Source organism: Maylandia zebra, linkage group LG7 (genome assembly GCF_041146795.1).
Source record: "Maylandia zebra isolate NMK-2024a linkage group LG7, Mzebra_GT3a, whole genome shotgun sequence".
In the NCBI taxonomy this organism is placed as follows: domain Eukaryota; kingdom Metazoa; phylum Chordata; class Actinopteri; order Cichliformes; family Cichlidae; genus Maylandia; species Maylandia zebra.
In genome coordinates this window covers 29,230,895-29,250,396 of record NC_135173.1, presented here as the reverse complement: position 1 = coordinate 29,250,396, position 19,502 = coordinate 29,230,895, and the positions used below count along the sequence as shown (strand labels likewise).

General features: G+C 43.9%; 1 protein-coding gene across 3 annotated transcripts; it reads left to right on the top strand.

The window, feature by feature from the left end:
• Positions 1–7,171: 7,171 nt before the first annotated feature.
• Positions 7,172–18,705, top strand: fer (fer (fps/fes related) tyrosine kinase). Of its 3 annotated transcripts, none has more exons than XM_004556179.3 (20): positions 7,172–7,471; positions 8,255–8,383; positions 11,192–11,323; positions 11,421–11,594; positions 11,859–11,958; positions 12,048–12,231; positions 12,338–12,475; positions 12,550–12,669; positions 12,927–13,049; positions 13,129–13,330; positions 13,468–13,566; positions 14,439–14,642; positions 14,768–14,890; positions 14,980–15,036; positions 15,117–15,235; positions 16,667–16,761; positions 16,836–16,959; positions 17,122–17,276; positions 17,418–17,540; positions 17,622–18,705. In XM_004556179.3, exons 2-20 carry the CDS (start codon positions 8,315–8,317, stop codon positions 17,756–17,758), a joined length of 2,478 nt encoding a protein of 825 aa, XP_004556236.1. In that variant the 5' UTR covers positions 7,172–7,471; positions 8,255–8,314; the 3' UTR covers positions 17,759–18,705. The 3 variants fall into 3 exon arrangements, with proteins under 3 accessions (XP_004556236.1, XP_004556235.1, XP_012775961.1); XM_004556178.3 differs by having other exon boundaries at positions 7,173–7,471; positions 14,436–14,642; XM_012920507.3 differs by having other exon boundaries at positions 7,173–7,500; positions 14,436–14,642.
• The last annotated feature ends 797 nt before the right edge of the window (positions 18,706–19,502 follow it).

The window sequence follows — 19,502 nt, the reverse complement described above, 5'->3', positions numbered from 1 at the left end:
GCTGTGCATGTGTTTTTTTTGTGTGTGTGTGTGTGTGTTCCTGTCTAGCTGTCTTTGTGAGGACCGAAATCTGCATTCTATTGTACTTGGGAGAACCAACAGTCACTGTGAGGGCGCACAAACCGGTCTTCACAAATTTGACGGCGTTAGGGTCATTTTTAATGTTTAGGGTTAGGGGCCAGGGAAAGCATTATGTCAATGAAGGTCCTCACTAAGATAGCTGAACGGGCTTGTGTGTGTGTGTCTGTGTGTGAGAGCGAGAGCGCGCGTGCCAGATGATCAATATGTGTGATCACATGCAGGAAGTCGTGCATTTAATTTCTGGTAAACTTTTAAAAACCAAACAGGAAACTGTGTTTAACAGAAGTCAGTAAACTCAGCAGACGTGTGCGCCTTGACCGGTTGAACAGAAACCACTTCATTCCTTCAGTTTCCTGATGAAAGCCCCGCCCACACTCTGCTCCTAATGGCTGGATTTGACATTTTTCTCATTCCTCTTATGACGCCCTGTGTTTTCAGTGCTGACGAAGACTCTCAGCTCCTGCGAGACGTTTTAAATGTCCAAACTGTGACAATGTGTTTGATGCAGTTTAAAATCAAAGAATCAACAAATAATTCAATAAATCAAATCAAATCACTTTTATTGCCACATCACATGTGCAGGTACATTGGTACAGCACATGTGAGTGAAATTCTTGTGTGCGAGCTTCACAAGCAACAGAGTTGTGCAAAATACAATAATGTAAACAAGCAAAATACAAGAATGGCTACATCTGAACTAATAAATATATGTACAATATATAATAGTATATGCATTTCTGGATGTGTATACTAAATATTTTTCTACGTGTGTGTGTGTGTGTGTGTGTGTGTGTACGCATATTTTACAAATTAAATAGAGTAAACAATAAATAAAATATATAAAAATATACAGAGTTGAATATGTGCAAAACAGTGGTATTACTGTACAGTATGGAGTGCATAATGTTGAAGTTCCAGTAGTGAAGCTGAGGTGTCTATGACGTGTTCAGCAGTCTGATGGCCTGATGGAAGAAGCTGTCTCTCAGTCTGCTGGTACGGGACCGGATGCTGCAGAACCTCCTTCCTGATGGAAGCAGTCTGAACAGTTTATGGCTGGGGTGACTGGAGTCCTTGATGATCCTCCCCGCTTTCCTCAGGCAGCGCTTCCTGTAGATGTCTTGGAGGGAGGGAAGCTCACCTCCAATTATCCGTTCAGAGCACCGCACTACTCGCTGGAGAGCTTTGCAGTTGTAGGCGGTGCTGTTGCCATACCAGGTGGTGATGCATCCAGTGAGGATGCTCTCAATGGCACAGTGATAGAAGGTCCTGAGGATGCGGGGGCTCATGCCGAATCTTTTCAGTCTCCTGAGAAAGAAGAGGCGCTGCTGCGCCTTCTTCACTGTTTTGTTTGTGTGTACTGACCACGTAAGATCCTCAGCCAGATGTACACCAAGGAACCGGAAGCTGCTCACTCTCTCCACAGCAGCGCCGCTGATGGTGATGGGGGTGTGTACTTCTCTGCACCTCCGGAAGTCCACTATCAACTCCTTTGTCTTTGCGACGTTGAGGGTGAGATGGTTGTCTTGACACCAGTGGGTCAGGGCGCTGACCTCCTCCCTGTAAGCCGTCTCATCACCGTTGGTGATAAGACCCACCACTGTAGTGTCGTCCGCAAACTTCACAATGATGTTGGAGTTGTTAGTGGCTGTGCAGTCGTAGGTGTAGAGTGAGTACAGGAGAGGGCTCAGTACACACCCCTGTGGAGCACCAGTGTTCAGTGTGATGGGGGATGAGGTGATGCTGCCCAGTCTGACCACTTGGCGTCTTTCAGACAGGAAGCTAAGGATCCAGCTGCAGAGGGAGCTGCTCAGTCCTAGATCCTGCAGTTTCCTGTCCAGCTTCGAGGGAACGATGGTATTGAATGCTGAGCTGTAATCTACAAACAGCATTCTCACATACGTGTCTCTCTTCTCCAGGTGTGACAGGGCAGTGTGTAGTGTCAGGGCTATGGCATCATCAGTGGACCTGTTGTGGCGGTATGCGAACTGTAGAGGGTCCAGTGAGTCGGGTAGTGCAGAGCAGATGAAGTCCCTGACCAGCTTCTCGAAGCATTTGCTCACGATGGGGGTCAGGGCTACAGGTCGCCAGTCGTTCAGTGAGGAGATGGTGGAGGATTTGGGTACAGGGACGACGGTGGCCATTTTGAAGCAGGCTGGGACAACAGACAGAGAGAGGGAAAGGTTGAAGATGTGTGTGAACACTCCAGCCAGCTGAGCCGCGCATGACTTGAGGACGCGGCCGGGAATCCGTGAATGTCCTCTGACCCTCCAAAACCTTATTAGGCATTCAAAGCTGATCATCAATATTACTGAGCCAAAAAATAAGCTGAGGTAATTCATCTTATTTTCATTTATTCCTGATACAGCAGGCAAACAGTGAACACCAGAACATTTACATTTACAGTAATGGATTACACAGCAGTGAGGAATAGATGTCATCACAGTAGATTTTTTTCTGAAAGAGCTGTAACTAAATTTAAGAATATAATCCACCCACTGTTATCTTCTTCAATGACCTATATCAACACAGAGCAGAGCAGCTACCTGAACGCTACACCAATAGAGGTCGATTATCTTGTTAATAATGTTACCTCTTCACAACGTATGACTCTGGATACTGTAGCTCCTGTGAAAAAGAGCCTCAAATCAGAAGTGCTTGACTCCCTGGTATAACTTTAAAATGCGCACCATGAAGCAGATAACTTGTAAGCTGGAGAGGAAAAGGCGTATCACTAATTTAGAAGATCATCATGTAGCCTGGAAAAATAGTGTGCTGCTTAATAAGAAAGCCATCAGTAAAGCTAGAACATCTTACTATTCATCACTGATTAAAGAAAATAAGAACACCACTAGGTTTCTCTTCAGCACTGTAGCCAGGCTGTTAAACTATTATTTAAAAAGCCATCACTTGATCTCCAACCTTCCTTTCATATCAAAAATCCTTGAAAGAGTGGTTGTCAAACAGCTAACAGATCATCTGCAGAGAAATGGCTTATTGGAAGAGTTTCGGTCAGGTTTCAGAGCTCATCACAGCACAGAAACAGCTTTAGTGAAGGTTACAAATGATCTTTTCAGAAGGCATAGTATACATTTTCACTGCTATGCAGATGACACCTAACTTTATCTGTCCATGAAGCCAGATAAAACACACCAATTAGTTAAACTGCAGGAATGTCTTAAAGACATAAAGACCTGGATGGCCGCTAACTTTCTGCTTCAAAATTTGGGTAAACTGAGGCTGTACTCAGCCCTGAAAATCTTACAAATAGGTATTTTACCATATACTTACTCTTAATCGCATTATCTTGGCCTCCAGTGACACTGTGAGGAATTCAATTCAGTTCAATTTTATTTATATAGTGCTAAATCACAACAACAGTCGCCTCAAGGCGCTTTAGGAATCTGGGAGTCTTCTTACATTTGCACTATATCTCTAAAATTAGATCCTCAGCATCACATCCTGTCTCATAGTGATGTTGAAAAACTCGTTTATGTATTTATGACTACTGTAATTTGTTATTATAACCTCCCTGAAAAGCTTTCAGTTGATCCAAAATACTGCAGCACGAGTACTGACAGGCAAAGACTGATTAGAAAGAGGGAGCATAGTTCTCCTATATTGGCTTATCTTGATTGGCTCCCTGTTAAATCCAGAATTTAAAATCCTGCTCCTCACATATAAGGTCTTAGCTTAATGACCTTATAGTACTTCAGTATCACCCCATGAAAGCAAGAGTATTAAGTAGAATGGGAGGCCGAGCCTTGAGCTTTCAAGGCCCCTCTTCTATGTAACCAGTGTCCAGTTTGGATTCAGGAGACGGACACTATCCCCATTTTTAAGATTAGGTTTAAAACTTTCCTTTTGATAAAGTAGGGCTGGATCAGGTGACCCTGAATCCTCCCTTAGTTATGCTGCAATAGGTGTAGGCTGCCGGGGGCTACCCATGATGCACTGAGTGAGTTTCTTCTTCACTCACATATGTTTGTACACCTCTCTGCATTTAAATATTAATTATTATTCATCTCTGGCTCTCTTCTACAGCATGTCCTTCTCCTGTCTTTATCTGCTCAGACCCAACCAGTCGCAGCAGATGGCCGCCCCTCCCTGAGCCTGGTTCTGCTAAAGGTTTCTTCATGTTAAATGGGAACTACTGTCACCAAAGCGTTTGCTCACAGGAGGTTATATGATTTGGGGGGGTTTCTCTGTTTTCTATGTATCATTGTAGGGTATTTACCTTATGATATAAAGTGCCTTGAGGCAACTGTTGTTGTAATTTGGTGCTATTTAAAAAAATGAATTGAACTGAACTAGTATTCCAGTGTAACTGTGAGACAGGGTGTGTTTCTAATTTTAGAGGTATTGCACAAATTGAGAAAAGCAGTCCTACATATGTTTTTAATCTGGCATTGAGAAGCAACTGGTTAAAAACAACATAAAAACAACTAGTTCGATACAATAGTTCTACGATTTTTAGGGCTTAATAATAATAACCCCAGTTTTACCCGAATTTAGAAGCAGAAAGTTAGCGGCCATCCAGGTCTTTATGTCTTTAAGACATTCCTGCAGTTTAACTAATTGGTGTGTGTTATCTGGCTTCATGGATAGATAGAGCTGGGTGTCATCTGCATAGCAGTGAAAATGTATGTTATGCCTTCTAATGATACTCCCCAAGGGATTATAATGTAAACAGAATTGGTTCTAGCATTGGGCCTTATATAACTTTATAATTAACCTTAGTGTGTGAAGAGGACTCCCCATTTACATGAGGAATATAACAGAAAATAAAAACATGTACTCAATAAATTCACAGATAAAAGCTGTCCCATGCCACAGTAGTCATATTTTCAGGTGTGTTCTTCATAGAGCTCTATTACCCGCGCTCTAGTAACACCTCTGATTGGAGGAGGAGGTGCTTTGATATGAGCATGCATGAGTCTGAAGCAGAAACTTTAAGTGTTTTTCTGTGCGCTGGAAATTACCTTAATCTGACCGCTTTGATAATGTCAGAGAGAAAAATGTTTGGTATTTTTCATCAGAGGTGTGGACTCGAGTCACATGACTTGGACTCGAGTCAGACTCGAGTCATTAATTTTATGACTTTAGACTTGACTTGAAAAAATGTTCTAAGACTTGTGACTTGACTTGGACTTTTACACCAATGACTTGGGACTTGAAATTGGACTTGAACCGGTTTACTTGAAAAGACTTGATATTTTACCCCAAATATAAAATTTAACATGCATATTATATAGAGATTGAAAATGTGACGTCATTCACGGGTAGAACCGCAAAGGATTCTGGGAACTCGTGGCAAGCGGTACTAGCGCACGCAGGCTTTCAATTGAACTCAGTCACACAGCAATAAAAAGAAACACAAAAATGTCAAGAAGCTGTTGTATTATTAACTGCAATAGCCGGTCGCATGACAGCCACGGGAAGCCGACGGGTAAAGAGATCGGTTGTTATCGGATTACATCGCTGAAGAGAAATTGTTCTAGCCATGTTTCCGAAGTAACAAAGAGGCGACTGGATTGCAGCCATTCAAAGACCAAATATAACGTCCCAGAACACTCCAGCTCACAGGTTAGTCTGCTCCAAGCATTTACACGAAGGTCAGTCTGCTGTTGTAGTTAATACGTCATTTTTCTTAACATAATTGGTGATATAGGTTACAAGCAAGTCTGGCGCTGAACAGAAATTGTCGCGCTATGCTCCTTTGTTTATTGTGCATAAATAGTGAATTGTCCTGACACAATATTGCGTTTCGCCTCTGTTATTATGGTACATTGACAAAAACATATACTTTTATTCACAGGATAAAACAGGTTTTTTGTATCACTAATTGTCCAGTACGATTACAGCATACAGTATTATTGTCACTGCTACATTTCTGTGATGGGTACCAGAAATTATTTCCACTACTAATTAATTACCGTTGAGCTCAAAGGTCCTATTAATAAACAGTTAATGAATGTATATTTATGACGACAATTTGTGAGACTGGTAAACTTATGATACGTACGATGGTCTTTACTTTCTACACGGTGCGTTTCAAGGTCCTGCACCCATCCGTCGGTAAACTGTACCTGGGCTTGTTGCAGTGACCTGAAGTTACTAAACTTCATGAGTGTATGCACTCACTCCAAGAACCGTATGATTATAAATATGCATATAAATATGCTAAGATGAGATAGCTGACTTCATCTAACTAGCAAATGTTTTCCAGGCTACGTTGGTGATGCAGTTTTTTTTAATGTGTATGATATTTTTGTCATGCGATTTTAAAGCCGGTCCTACAACCGCATCCAAGAATAACATGCAGCTTATCTCAGAACTGTCGGTGAAAATTATTCTTGGAGCTAGGTTTAATTGAGCTGCATTTTAAAGAGGTGCAATTTCACAATTTGTGTATATTTTCTAAGTTCACTATTTTGTCATGTGTTGAGAAAAACACAGATTTAAAAATTACATGGTCTAATATTTACATTTAGCATAACTGCAACATTATTTTTTCGTTTTTTTTTTTAAAGACTCGAAAGGACTTGAAATTCAAAGTTTCAGACTTGTGACTTGACTCGGACTTTTACACCAGTGACTTGAGACTCGACTCTGACTTGCCTGACATTACTTGAGACTTGACTTGAGGATAAAGACTTGAGACTTACTTGAGACTTGCAAAACAATGACTTGGTCCCACCTCTGTTTTTCATAACAAGGATGTGGGGAGTGACGAAGGGCTAATACCTGCTACAGTGAGAGATAACAGTACAGGTAAGGCTCCCTGCTGCTCTGGATATTTCTGACACTATCTAAACAAGCTGAATGGGTTTTATTGCAAGATTTAGTTTGGCGGGTCACCAAGATGCTTACCTGGCTCAGATACAGGTGTGCACATTCTCAGGTTTATTTTTATAGTTTCTACCACAGGGTGCAGCGATAAGAAATGATGCCCAGGTGTGTTTAATCCAGGTGTGTGAAATCGGAGTGTTTGATCCAGATGTTCTGTGTCCTACGGCTCCTCTTTCCAACGTATATCCCACGCATGTTACACGTTCACGTCTTCAGCCACACAATAAGACCCCCTCCTCCCCCCTTCCTTCCGTTTCCCACGGAAGCCCCTCCCTGTTAGCCGTTAGCTCGGTAGCCGGACAGCAGCTGGAGAAGCCGGGAAACGGAGCAGAGAATCCAGAAGAACCGGAGGACATGATACCGGCCAAGGACGACAGAGGACCGCGGTGATCGGACAGCGAGCCTCCTGCCGCATTAACCCACTTCCTGGTGCGTTAAAGCGGCAGAAAGCGTCCGAGGAGCGCAGGAAAAACTGGGAACCCCCTGCGAGTATCCCGGCGCTCCTCCGCCGCTCCATTGGAGCTTCGTACCCGGAGAAAAGGTTCGGAGAAGCGGACAGGGGGTCTCTGAGTGCGTTCGGCTTCAGTTTTAAAGACTTCTGAACAAAGTTTAACAGCAGCTGTTAGTATGTTAATAAGTCAGTTTTCCTGCAATTCCAAAGGAAGCTGCCGTTATCTTTTTAGCACGCTAGCTTCATTTCCCTTTAATTTAGACGGGAGCAGCGGCTAGCGTTAGCATAGTTTGAAACTTAAAGTGCCACAAGCCGTTTTAACTTTTTAAAACAGTTTTTAAACATCTTAAAGTGCTTTAAAGCTATATTTAAACCGTTTCATGTGTTTTAAGGTTTTGTGACGTGATTAGATAGTTTGAAGGAAGTCTGAAAAGTTTTGAAGCGTCCTAGAAGGAAGTAGTGAAGATGTTGGAAATATGCTTGGAACGTGTTTTGGAAAGTCTTGGAAAGTTTTTGAGTTAGCTTTAGCAGATTGAAGCTAATGTTTATAGTTTAAATCACTTTAAAGCCAAGGAGGAAGTGAGTGTTTCACACCTGATGGTTTCATTTCTGTTGTCGGACAGTTTGAATTTTTCTGTGCTGGAGGTGAAATCACCCTGTTCTGGTGTCTGAGGATTTCAGCGGTTTTTAGAGGGTTGTTAGAGAGTATAAAATGGGTTATGAGGTTTCAGGCTGTGGCTTTAGCAGAGTAAACATATCCTGCTCAATTTGTTCAGAGGTTTAGAAGTGACTGTGGGAGATGTCGAGGTTTGAAGAGTTTGTTTCAGATCATCTATTTGTTATGAACCTGCTGATATTTCTGTCTCTCCATAGACGGCCATGCTATCAGTGCCCGCTAATCCACGCTGTTAAACACAAAGACTGAGATCCAGGATGGGGTTCGGTCGGGATCTAAGGAATTCCCACGAGGGATTATTGAAGCTGCAGGACTGGGAGTTAAAGGTCTGATATAGCCTCAAATACTCAAAGAGCTCAACATGTTTCCACCTGCGGAGATCACTATCAGAGGGGTGCAGTTCACAGTCTGACCTGTGGTGGGCACTGTTTATACAGACTGTAATTAAAGATGGATACAGTTCCTCTCATGTCCAGCAGGGGCAGCAGTGAGTCAGTCCCCACATACCTCCATTTAAAACTTTGCATCAGAAATAAACATGTTTACAGACTAATACACAAAATTTGGGGTCTCTATTAGGGATGGGTATGGATAAGATTTTCACGATTCCGATTCCATTTTCGATTCTGTTTAACGATTCGATTCTTTATCGATTGTCTTATCGATTCTTATTTTTACAAAAGGAGAACACTAAGGTTGATTAGCTTAGAACTTTGTTTTATGTCTTCTCTTTGAACAAGATAGAAATTTAGGAGTAACATGGCCTTACAAACCCAACAGTGAGATCTTAAGAGATCCACAGCCTACGGCTCTTCAATGGGGTGTCAAAGGGGCCCCAGGAAAAAAAAATTGTAAATGTAAAATAATAAAATAAATATTCTTCTGTAGCAATAACAAACTATAACATAAATTATTCTGTAGCAATTACACAAGAATATCCAGTAATGTCCCTGCCTACAATTAAACACATTCACTTACCGAAAATCGAGGGCATCTGCTGTAGCAAATGGGTGCAAACCTTTTACCACAAACTGAGTCACTGCTCGGTGACATTCGTCTATCCTGGCCTGAAAGGAGACGCTACCGGTAGACTGCAGCGAGAGCTGCCAGCATCTGAGCCAGACTCTGTCTCTCTCATCATGGTCACCTAAATGCACAGTAATGGCAGGTTTTGTAATAAGGCAGATTGCGCTGACATAATATGCACTGTTAGTTGATTATTTACCTGCCGCATTAACGGGAGAGGACGTGCAAACGTTACCGCTGCTGCTGGGTTGAGGTTCACGAGTCCGGAGCGGAATTAAAAACACGACATTCATTTAAGGTTATCACGTGTTTTGTGAGCAAATGCTTTTGCATATTCGTAGTGTTTCCTCCCTTAAATGAAATATCTACTTTGCAAGTATTGCAAGTTGCCCTGTTGTCATCCGTTCTCGTAAAGTATAACCAAACTTTTGAGCGGCTTACACGCCGTGTTTCCTGCGAGGTAAATGACGCTCCGCAACGTGATGACGTCATTTGGGGCGACTGGAATCGATAAGGGAATCGTTTGCAAAAATGGCAAACAATTCCAAGGAATTGAAACAGTGGGAACCGGTTCTCAACTAGGGCTGCCACAAACGATTATTTTGATAGTCGACTAGTCACCGATTATTTATGCGATTAGTCGACTAATCAGATCATCATCCACTGGACGTAAAACTACAGCTTATTGCACCAGCAGCATCTGCTCTTATATAACTATCATTAGCTTACAGCTTTAAGCTTTTAAGGTGCTAACTAAAAATAAAGACAAGATGATAGTTTATTCAATTTTAATGAAATTTGCAGATTGTTTCGGTGAAGTTTAATAAACTCCTTGCTATCTAAAATATAACAGGACAACGGAGTAGATTCTCCAGCATCTCACACTTCTGATAATCAGCTGTCTGCTTGACGTTTATTCAGCTGTGTAAAAACTATAACTTTAATCTCAGACAAACCGATTTACTCAGGAACAAATAAAATACTAAAAAAAAAAAAAAAAAAAAAGCCAAACAACAACATTTTTAATTTATCTAAGTGACTCATAAATATTTAACCTGAGTAGCGAAAGACGGCGGTGGGTTTGAAAACAATTTGCCGGGAGTCCGGTGTTCTCACCGCGCTAGTGACCTAGCCCCCGGCTAGCTATCGAGCTAGTGGGTAACAGACGTCTCCGAAAACGTCGGAGCGCTTTTGAAAATATGTGGTGTCCTGATAAACTGAGCCGATATTTGAGGTTTACACAGCTACATTCTCAGCTGAAAATATGTTAAACGTTTATTTTGTGACCCAGAAAGAATAATAAGAGTAATATTAAAACTAACTAGCTGCCGCCATTGTTGGAAACTGAGCTGGGCCGCGCTATGAATTCTGGGACACAGCTGCTTCTTCTTCTTCTTCTTCGGGGTTTAACGGCAGCTGGCATCCTTGTACATGCAGTGCTGCCATCTTCTGTTTCAGTCCGTTATTACACTCTTAAATCCTGCTACTTATTCCTGCGTCTTTTGGGATCTTACAAAGCTTCAAACGACGCGTCGACTATTAAATCAGTCGTCGACGATTTTGATAGTAGACATAATCGTGACTAGTCGACAAATCGTGGCAGCCCTATTCTCAACAAGAACCGGTTTTCGATACCCATCCCTAGTCTCTATAGATAATTTCCTGGTTTATTACACCCGTACAAGGGCAAATGTTTATATAACACTTTTTTTAAAGTTTGTATAGTAAAGTTTGTTGGAGCCTTTAGGAGCATTTTTAATTATGTTAATTTATATGGCTGCTGTGAGGTTACTGTACTAACAGGGCTGAGAAGGGTGATCTTCAGTTTTGAGAGTGAAATTTGAAGATTTTGATTTAATATTACACAGCATTAAGTAAATCTGCCCTCTCGGACAAATATGGTCACTTCCTTAATCAAATAAATAACATAGCACCTTCCAAAATGCTAACGTTGAGACTCCAAAAATCAGTGTGTCACAGTGGCCAGGTCCATCTTTTATCTACATTCTGTGTCAAACACCTGTCTTTTGTGTGATGTCATTATTCTGCGCCGCCTCCTCTCCACTCGTCACTTCTTGTCTGGTTCACTCTTGCTGCCTGCCTTCTAGCTGCTGGAGACGGTGAAGCGCTTCATGACGCTGCGGGTGAAAAGTGATAAAGAGTATGCCTCTCTGCTGCTCAGCATGACGCAGCAGATGGAGAAACAAGAAACTGCCGACTATGTCAGCACCGTGAGTAAGGTGAGTGGCTCAGTTGTCGGTTTAATGGGAGGGGCAAAGCATGTGGACCAGTCTAAGTGTGTGTGTGTGTGTGTGTGTGTGTGTGTGTGTGTCCCAGTCGTGGTCGCAGGTGATTCGTCAGACGGAGGCGTTGGGTCGGATAATGAGAAGTCACGCCGACGATTTGAACTCGGGGCCACTGCACCGTCTCGCCACGCTGATCCGGGACAAGCAGCAGGTGAAGAAGAGCTACCAAAGTCTTCATCAGCAGCTGGAGAGCCACATCCACAAGGTGTGCAGGGGGAGGGGCAGCAGACTGAGTCAGAGCCTTAGCTAAAAGTTAGTTTCCTGTTGGTGCATAATATAAGCACGCCAGGGCTTTTACAAGCATGTTGGACTGAGTGAGCTCACCTGAGCACGTCTCTTAGGTTTCATCAGCTTTTAAATAATTTCAATTAATTAAAAACTAATCATTATGATGTCATCCACCATTTAAATTTATAGGCATGTGGTTAAGATTTCATTCGTTACTTCTCGGTATGGTTATGGTTGCTAGGTAACCAGGACTGACCTGGATAAGCTGAAGGTGACGTATCGTCAGTTGAGCCGTGATGCCAGCAATGCCAAAGAGAAATACAGAGAGGCTGTAGCCAAAGGTGAGTCCCTGAAACCCTCTTTGTTACACTGTCCTTTGTTACACTGTCCTTTTGACTCCTCCCTAACCGTCTCTCACTTCCAATTAAAGGCCGTGAGGTGGAGCGTGCCCGCGACCGTTATGACAAGGCTATGGGGAAGCTCCACAACCTTCACAACCAGTATGTGCTCGCGGTGTGCAGCGCCCGGACGCAGCAGGATGAACACCGCTGCCATGCCGCACCCGCCCTGCTGGACGCTCTGCAGAGGATGCAGGAAGACATGACACTTGCCCTGTGAGTCACATGACCACTGTCATACCATCTCATACCTATCTATTACTGCAGTAAAAATATTCTGGAAAAGTACTGTCAGCTACTTTTTGTGTGTGTATTGGTGCAGGAAAAGTATTCTTGAGGAGTACTGTGAGATCAGCAGTCTTCTCTCTGAGGAGATCGTGAAGGTCCATCAGGAGATTGCGGCAGCAGTTGAGCAGATCGATCCTCTTGCCGAGTATCAGCACTTCATCGACGCCTACAGGTCAGCTCACACCTGTTGGACAGGACACCTCTTTGTCCGGGTTGCACTGGTAACCACCTGCCTACCTCTCTTAGGTCTCCGGAGACGCCAGAGGCGACTGTGGAGTTTGACGCATCTCTTTCGGAGGAGATGGACAACCTGCCGGCCAATGAGATTTTGTGGAACACGCTGACAGCCGAAAGCTTGAGAGCCAAGTGCGTTTTTTCAAACTTTCATTTCAGTGTTTGCCGTAACCCACCAAACTAAAAGCTTGTAGTACCTGTTAGTATCTGATTTTGGTGAGCGCAGAGCTCTGTGATTTCTGCCTGGGGTCCTGAGCACCACTCTGCCTGCTTTGGCCTGTTTGGCTTTAGGGTCGGTGTGATGGGGGGTGGTGTACTTAGTGGAGTTACACCACTGTCTTTGTGTGTATGTGGGTGTGGCTATTAACCCTTGTTTTAATTGCCTTTAGGTTGTCGTCGGCAACAGAGGAGCTGCAGCTGACTCAGCAGAATCTGCAGGGCAAGGAGGTGCTGGCTGACGACCTGGACAACAAAATCCAGACGAGTCAGCAGAGTGCGGAGAAGAAGAGCGAGTGAGTGCGAGGAGGTGGAGTCAGAGCTTTCTCTTTCTCCCTCTCTCTCTCTCTGACTGTCTGTGTCTCTCGCCCTCAGCTGCGTCCTGCTGCTCAGTCAGAAACTCTCTCTCCTCGAGCTTCGGCACGCTGTCCAATCACTGCGCAGCTCAGAGGCGAGCCTTGCCTCCCAGAAGGCCTTGCTCGACGCCAAGATGGCAGATGCTGCTGCTTCCCCTCCCCCGCCACCACCACCCCCCGCACTGCCATACGAGGACGATACTCGCTCTGTCGGATCAACTGTAAATATTCAATTATTAGTTTTCATTTATCGATTAGAACTGACAGGAAGAGATTCCTTTTCACAAGCGTTTTTTCCACATTTAACATTTGAATGTAGCGCTCTGGATTAAGTGTGTGTGTGTGTGTGTGTGTGTAGGACAAAGTGAAGGACCGTGGATCTCGGTTCGACACTCTTCGTCACTCTCTGGCTGGGATGATTCGATCTCCCAAAGCAATGCTGGGCTCCTCTACCTCGGTAAGACTTTTCAACACTGAACCCGTTTATATCTCAACAGAATCAGAGGTGAAGGAAGCCTCCAGAGGACGGAGGAGTCTTGATTAGCCTGTGGGAGTCCAGATAGATCTGACAGGAAGCAGCTAATCAGAGAGTGACTCTGGCATTAGCCAAAGCTGTAACTGAGGTGTGGAAGGAGTTTGTCCAACTTGCTTACCTGTGCTTTGTGGACTCATTCAGCTACATCTCTTGGGCAGTCCTCTAGAGGGTGCTTTGGAAGTAAGAGCCTTCTAGCTCGTAGTTGCGTGCATTCAGCCCCTGTACGGCCTCAATGAGGGCTTGGTGGTGGTGGTGCTGCACTTCACTGGGGCTGCCCTTTGTTACTGATGCTGTTCAAAACTTTTACGGATAGAGACAGGGTAACAAAGGGAGTGCTCGTGGATTTCAGGGACTTGGCTTTGGCACCGCCTCTTTGAATTTCTCATTGGCATTTCTGGCATCACGGGTCAACTGATTCACATCACCTTCAGCTTCTCCAGAGAATGAGAATGAGCAGCTCCATGTGTGAGGCCATGTTCTCACTCTAGGTATTGGAGGCTTAGGGTCCTTGGTTGGAGGAGTTTCGGTATCTCAGAGAGAGCAGAGTGGAAGAGTGACTGATGGAGCGGTTGCTGTAGGGATGTGGATGCTGTGCTGATCCTTACTAAGGTGTTTAATCTCCAACTGGGAGAAGATCCAGGACACCTAAGAGATCGTTAGTCTCATCTGGTTTGGAAACGCCTCGGTTTCCCCCAAATAGAGCTGGAGGAGGTGGGGGGAGAGGGCGGTCTGAATCAGAGGTGGAAAGATCAGATTATATTGGAGATTTTTCTTCTTCTGCATCTCTGCAGCAGTTCTTTGATGTGATCCCCACATCGGAACGCCCTCTAGCAGAGCAAGAGTGGTACCACGGCGCCATCCCCCGCATTGAGGCTCAGGAGTTACTACGGCAACAGGGAGACTTCCTCGTTAGGGAGAGCCATGGCAAACCGGGCGAGTATGTCCTGTCTGTCTTTTCTGACGATCAGAGACGTCACTTCATCATCCAGTATGCTGATGTACGTGCGATTACACACACACACACTTCATCATCCAATATATCGACATATATTCACACACAGTAACCCGGTGTGTGTGTGTCTCTCTCATATGTTAAGCTAATGTCTCTCACCCTCTCTGGTAGAATCAGTACCGTTTTGAGGGGACGGGCTTCACCACCATCCCTCAGCTCATTGAGCATCACTTCACCACCAAGCAAGTCATTACCAAGAAGTCTGGAGTCGTGCTGCAAAACCCCGTTGTAAAGGTAGCCCCTCCTACACCCACATACAGTTGTGCATTGAGGTTAGTTATCATGATGGTATTTGGTGCTCACTGGCTGTTTTTTCTCTGCAGGACAAGAAGTGGATCCTGAACCATGAGGATGTGGTGCTGGGGGACCTGCTGGGAAAGGTGAGGCATCTACCTGTCCTTATACTCATCTTTCACTCACCGCCTTCATTTCCCGTCGTTCGTTGCTGTCTTTATTACAGGGTAACTTTGGCGAGGTGTACAAAGGGACTCTGCAGCGAGACAAAACACCGGTCGCCGTGAAAACGTGTAAAGAGGATTTGCTTCCAGAGCTGAAGATCCGCTTTCTGTCTGAGGCCAGGTGAGCCCTTCATGCAAGCACCATCAACATCATCATCATCATCAACAAATCAGTCAGTAGCAAATCAATCAAACAGTTTTTACACCACATATCGGGAAACAGCCCAAATGTCTGTCTGTGTACTCCCTGTCAAACTTGGGTTGTTATGTCAGCATCTAATCGGGCGATGTCAGACGTCCTTTTCTCCCTTTCCTGCTGGAATGTCGGTATTCCCAGAGCAGTAATCCCTCCATAGTCTCCTCCCATCTCAACAGTTCCAGAGTTTTCCGCCTTCAGGTAGAAACCCTGAAGGTGGAAAACAGGAAACCCTCTTCTATACCCGCTGAGTCCGAGCTGAATGTTAAGGGCACGGTTTTGACTTTGGAAGCCAAACCTGAACCCTGAATCATTATCCACGGTGCCAGAAGAGAAGAAGAGAAAATTATAAAGCAAGTTCAGAAAGTTCAACCCATCTATCAGCCTCAGGAACAGAAAGATGTGAGTTTAAAAACCCGGAAAAAGGCTCATCACACCAAGGTCGACTTGCGCTCCTCCAGTCAGATCCTCCTGGATTTGGTATTTACAGTAACAGTCAGTAGGTGGAGCTCTCAGCTCTGATGTCCAAGAAGTGATGGTCATTAGGGTTGTCTCAAACTGTAGATGGGACAGTCAGAGAAAGGCCAAAACTACATCGCATCTCTTCTCCATAAGGGAGGCTGAGCAGGGTGATACCTGATCACAGCTTTGGTCCTTGTGTTAAAGAAAGGATCTGTCATGCAGTTCTGCTGCTCCACTGGTTCTGTCTCAGAACTCTACATGACATTAAAGACATGGATCAAAAAGGAGCTCCCCCTAGCATTCACCCCTCACTCTCTGTTTAAGTTTGCCAGGACTCTGCTAAGGCTTCACCGCCTTCTAATCCTCCTCAGCGCTCAGCTCATCTTCAGCCAAGCGTATTACACGTGGCCTTAGATCAGCTTATACAATGCAATCAGTGACCTTTGGCCTTCGGGGAGTGAGGTGGATTGAGGTGCTTATGACCTTCCATACCTCCAACACTTTTTTTTTAGAGCAGGCTGATGACCCCGTGACACCTACAGGTTTCTCTGGATTTCACCCAAAGACTCTGAGAGGATCGGGCACTTTGACCTGTTACCTGACCTTAGTCAGTGACCCCGAGTCTTACAGAGACAACCCGCCTGAGGAAAACTCTGAACCAGAGGCACTGTGAGTATCCCACACCTGCCCAGAGTCCCGCCTCCTCCAGGAGTTTGTTCCAGAAAGAGAAGCGTGGGATAGTTACCTCTAACCAAAGAAAGAGGTGATGATCACATTCAGAAATTAATTAAACAGAGTGAGAAATATAAAAAATGGCCTCTCTGGTTGGCTTAACACTTACTCTGCTCTCTGATTGGCTGAACGCTCACTCTGCTCCTCTCTGATTGGCTGCAGAATCCTGAAGCAGTATGACCACCCGAACATTGTGAAGCTGATTGGCGTTTGTACCCAGCGACAGCCGATCTACATTGTCATGGAGCTCGTTCCTGGTGGGTGAAGCTTAAATTGAGTGAACTTGTATTGTTATTGGTCAGTTTCTAACAGGTGTGTCTTATGAGTCCAGGTGGAGACTTTCTGTCATTCCTGAGAAAGAAGAAGGATGAGCTGAAGACCAAACAGCTGCTTCGCTTTGCAGTTGATGCTGCGGCTGGGATGGCGTACCTGGAGAGCAAAAACTGCATCCATAGGTAACCACGGTTACGGCGGGGTTATAAAACCCGTCAAAACTTTGCAGAGACTTGTTCTTGCCATCAAACTTGGAGTGAGTTCAAAGTTTAAGTATTTTCTGAGTTTAACCATCGTGTATGCGTGTGTGTGTGTGTATGTGTGTGTGTCTGTGTGTATCTCAGGGACCTGGCAGCGAGGAACTGTCTTGTCGGGGATAACAGCGTGCTGAAGATCAGTGACTTTGGGATGAGTCGTCAGGAGGATGACGGCATTTATTCTTCTTCTGGACTCAAACAGATCCCCATAAAATGGACTGCACCTGAGGCGCTCAACTATGGTAACACACACACACACACACACCTGTACCTGAGATGCCTGTTGATTTTTAAAGAAGCTGTTGAGTCTGTGACAGAAGTTAATAAAAACAGAGCAGAGAGTGGCTGCTGATTGTGTGCTGTGCTGTGATTGGGCGCTGCAGGTCGTTACAGCTCAGAGAGCGATGTGTGGAGTTACGGTATCCTCCTGTGGGAAACCTTCAGTCTGGGGGTATGTCCTTACCCGGGGATGACCAATCAGCAGGCTCGAGAACAGGTGGAGAAAGGTAAACACTCAGATAATCAATCAGCTGCATCACAAAATCAGTGATATCATCAAGTGGTGACCATGTGTTCCTGGTTGCTAGGTTACAGGATGGCTTGCCCTCAACGTTGCCCTGACGATGTGTACAAAGTGATGCAGCGCTGCTGGCAGTACAGCCCCGAGGACCGGCCCAAGTTCTCCGAGCTGCAGCGGGACCTTGCTGCTATTAAGAAGAAGTGATGAGGTTGATGAGGCCAGTCTGAGGACACTCCCTTAAAGTGTAAGATCGCCAATCGCAGACTCCGAGATCAGAACACGAAACACTGCATTACAGGAAGGACGCCAGCCTCGAGTCAAGAAACTGAATGAGTAATTGATCGATTGATCTACACTAAATGATAAACAAACAGAGTAAACAAACACTGAATCAATAACAACACTACAAACAAACAGAAGCTGCTAAAATGTTTGTGCAAGCTTTTTTTTCTTTTTTAAACTCAAATATTTCTATTTTTTAGTTGAAACGATGTGAAGCCCCCTTCTGTTATAACGGCCACACATCCTTCCCTTTGACCATCAGCTCTGAACACTAAAACTGTTTTATTTAATTTAATTTTTTTATTTCTGCCATTAATCTGAAGAAGCTTTTAGTTGGGAAAATCTTAAAATCTGAAAGATCTAAAAGACAGAAACCGCGTGCGGTAACTGAGCCCACATGTCATTGATATCAGTTTAAACTTAATTGAAGACACTAACTTGAACAAAACAAAAATGCGTTCCAACAAAAACTAAAAACACTAAAAAATAAAAATGTTTACGTCCTTTTTTAGGGGGCGGGGTTTCTCTGCACATCACTGCTGATTGGTTAATAGCACATGATGCACAGTTTCATCACACAGACCACGTCCACAAGCGTTTTTTTTTTTTTTTTCCCCCCAGAAAGTTTCTTTGACCAAACAGCTTGGATTTTTATCACCAGCACTTTGTATATTTTCAGGTTGCTATGTGTTCAGAGTAAAAGAACTTTGAGTAGTGTTTGGTAAGCATCACTTCTTGGACATCAGAGCTGAGAGCTCCACCTACTGACTGTTACTGTAAATACAAGTTTTTCTGAGTTCCGACACTAATCGTCTTTTTAAAATATTATTGTTGTACCTTTATTATGAAAATAAACTGTATGAAAATAAGCCAGTGTTTGATGCCCATTCAAAATGCTGGAACAGCACAAATGCAGTCCAGAGGTGTAGTTCAGCATTTACAGCTACACCACTGAGTTGCTTTTCACCTATCAGCCAAAGAGGCCATGCCTCTATGCAGACTTTAAGCAGGTGAGTTAAGGAGTAAATTGGCTATAACGAACTGAGCCCTAGGTGATGCCCGATAGTCATAACTGTGGTGATGTGTTGCTCAAGAACAACATCTGCTGGATTTTAAAGACATTGCAGGTAACCTGGATGAAGAAGGTGGAGAGGGTCTGAACTAGGTTCGTTCTGGACATCAAATCAGTGGTGAATGGTTCTTGTTTACATAACTAGGATAAAGCGCTAACTGAATGAGAGAAGTGTATTTATTTAAATTAAGTTGATTATAAAAAAGATGATGCAAATGCAGAATTTATGAGGAAGTATAAGTGGAGAAAACACATTTATGTGCAAATAAAATAATGTTAATACATTTGAAAAAAGCAACTGCTCAGTTCTCGTCTGAGTTAAAAGTGGAAACGGGACCTTATTTAGCATTTTGGTTTCAAAATTTTTACAGACTTGAAAAAAATTATGTTTAGTGGATTGTACACTAGATCATAATTGAGCCAAAAATGTAAACTGTCAAACAGCACCAGAGATGGCCTCCTGTCACCATGAATACACATGAGTCTAAATTTTTTCTTCCCATAAACATAGTTTGGCATCTCACTGCCGTACAACAACACAGCACCTGTATTGGTCACGTGGAAATCTTATCAAATGGTGATAAAAATGTCTAA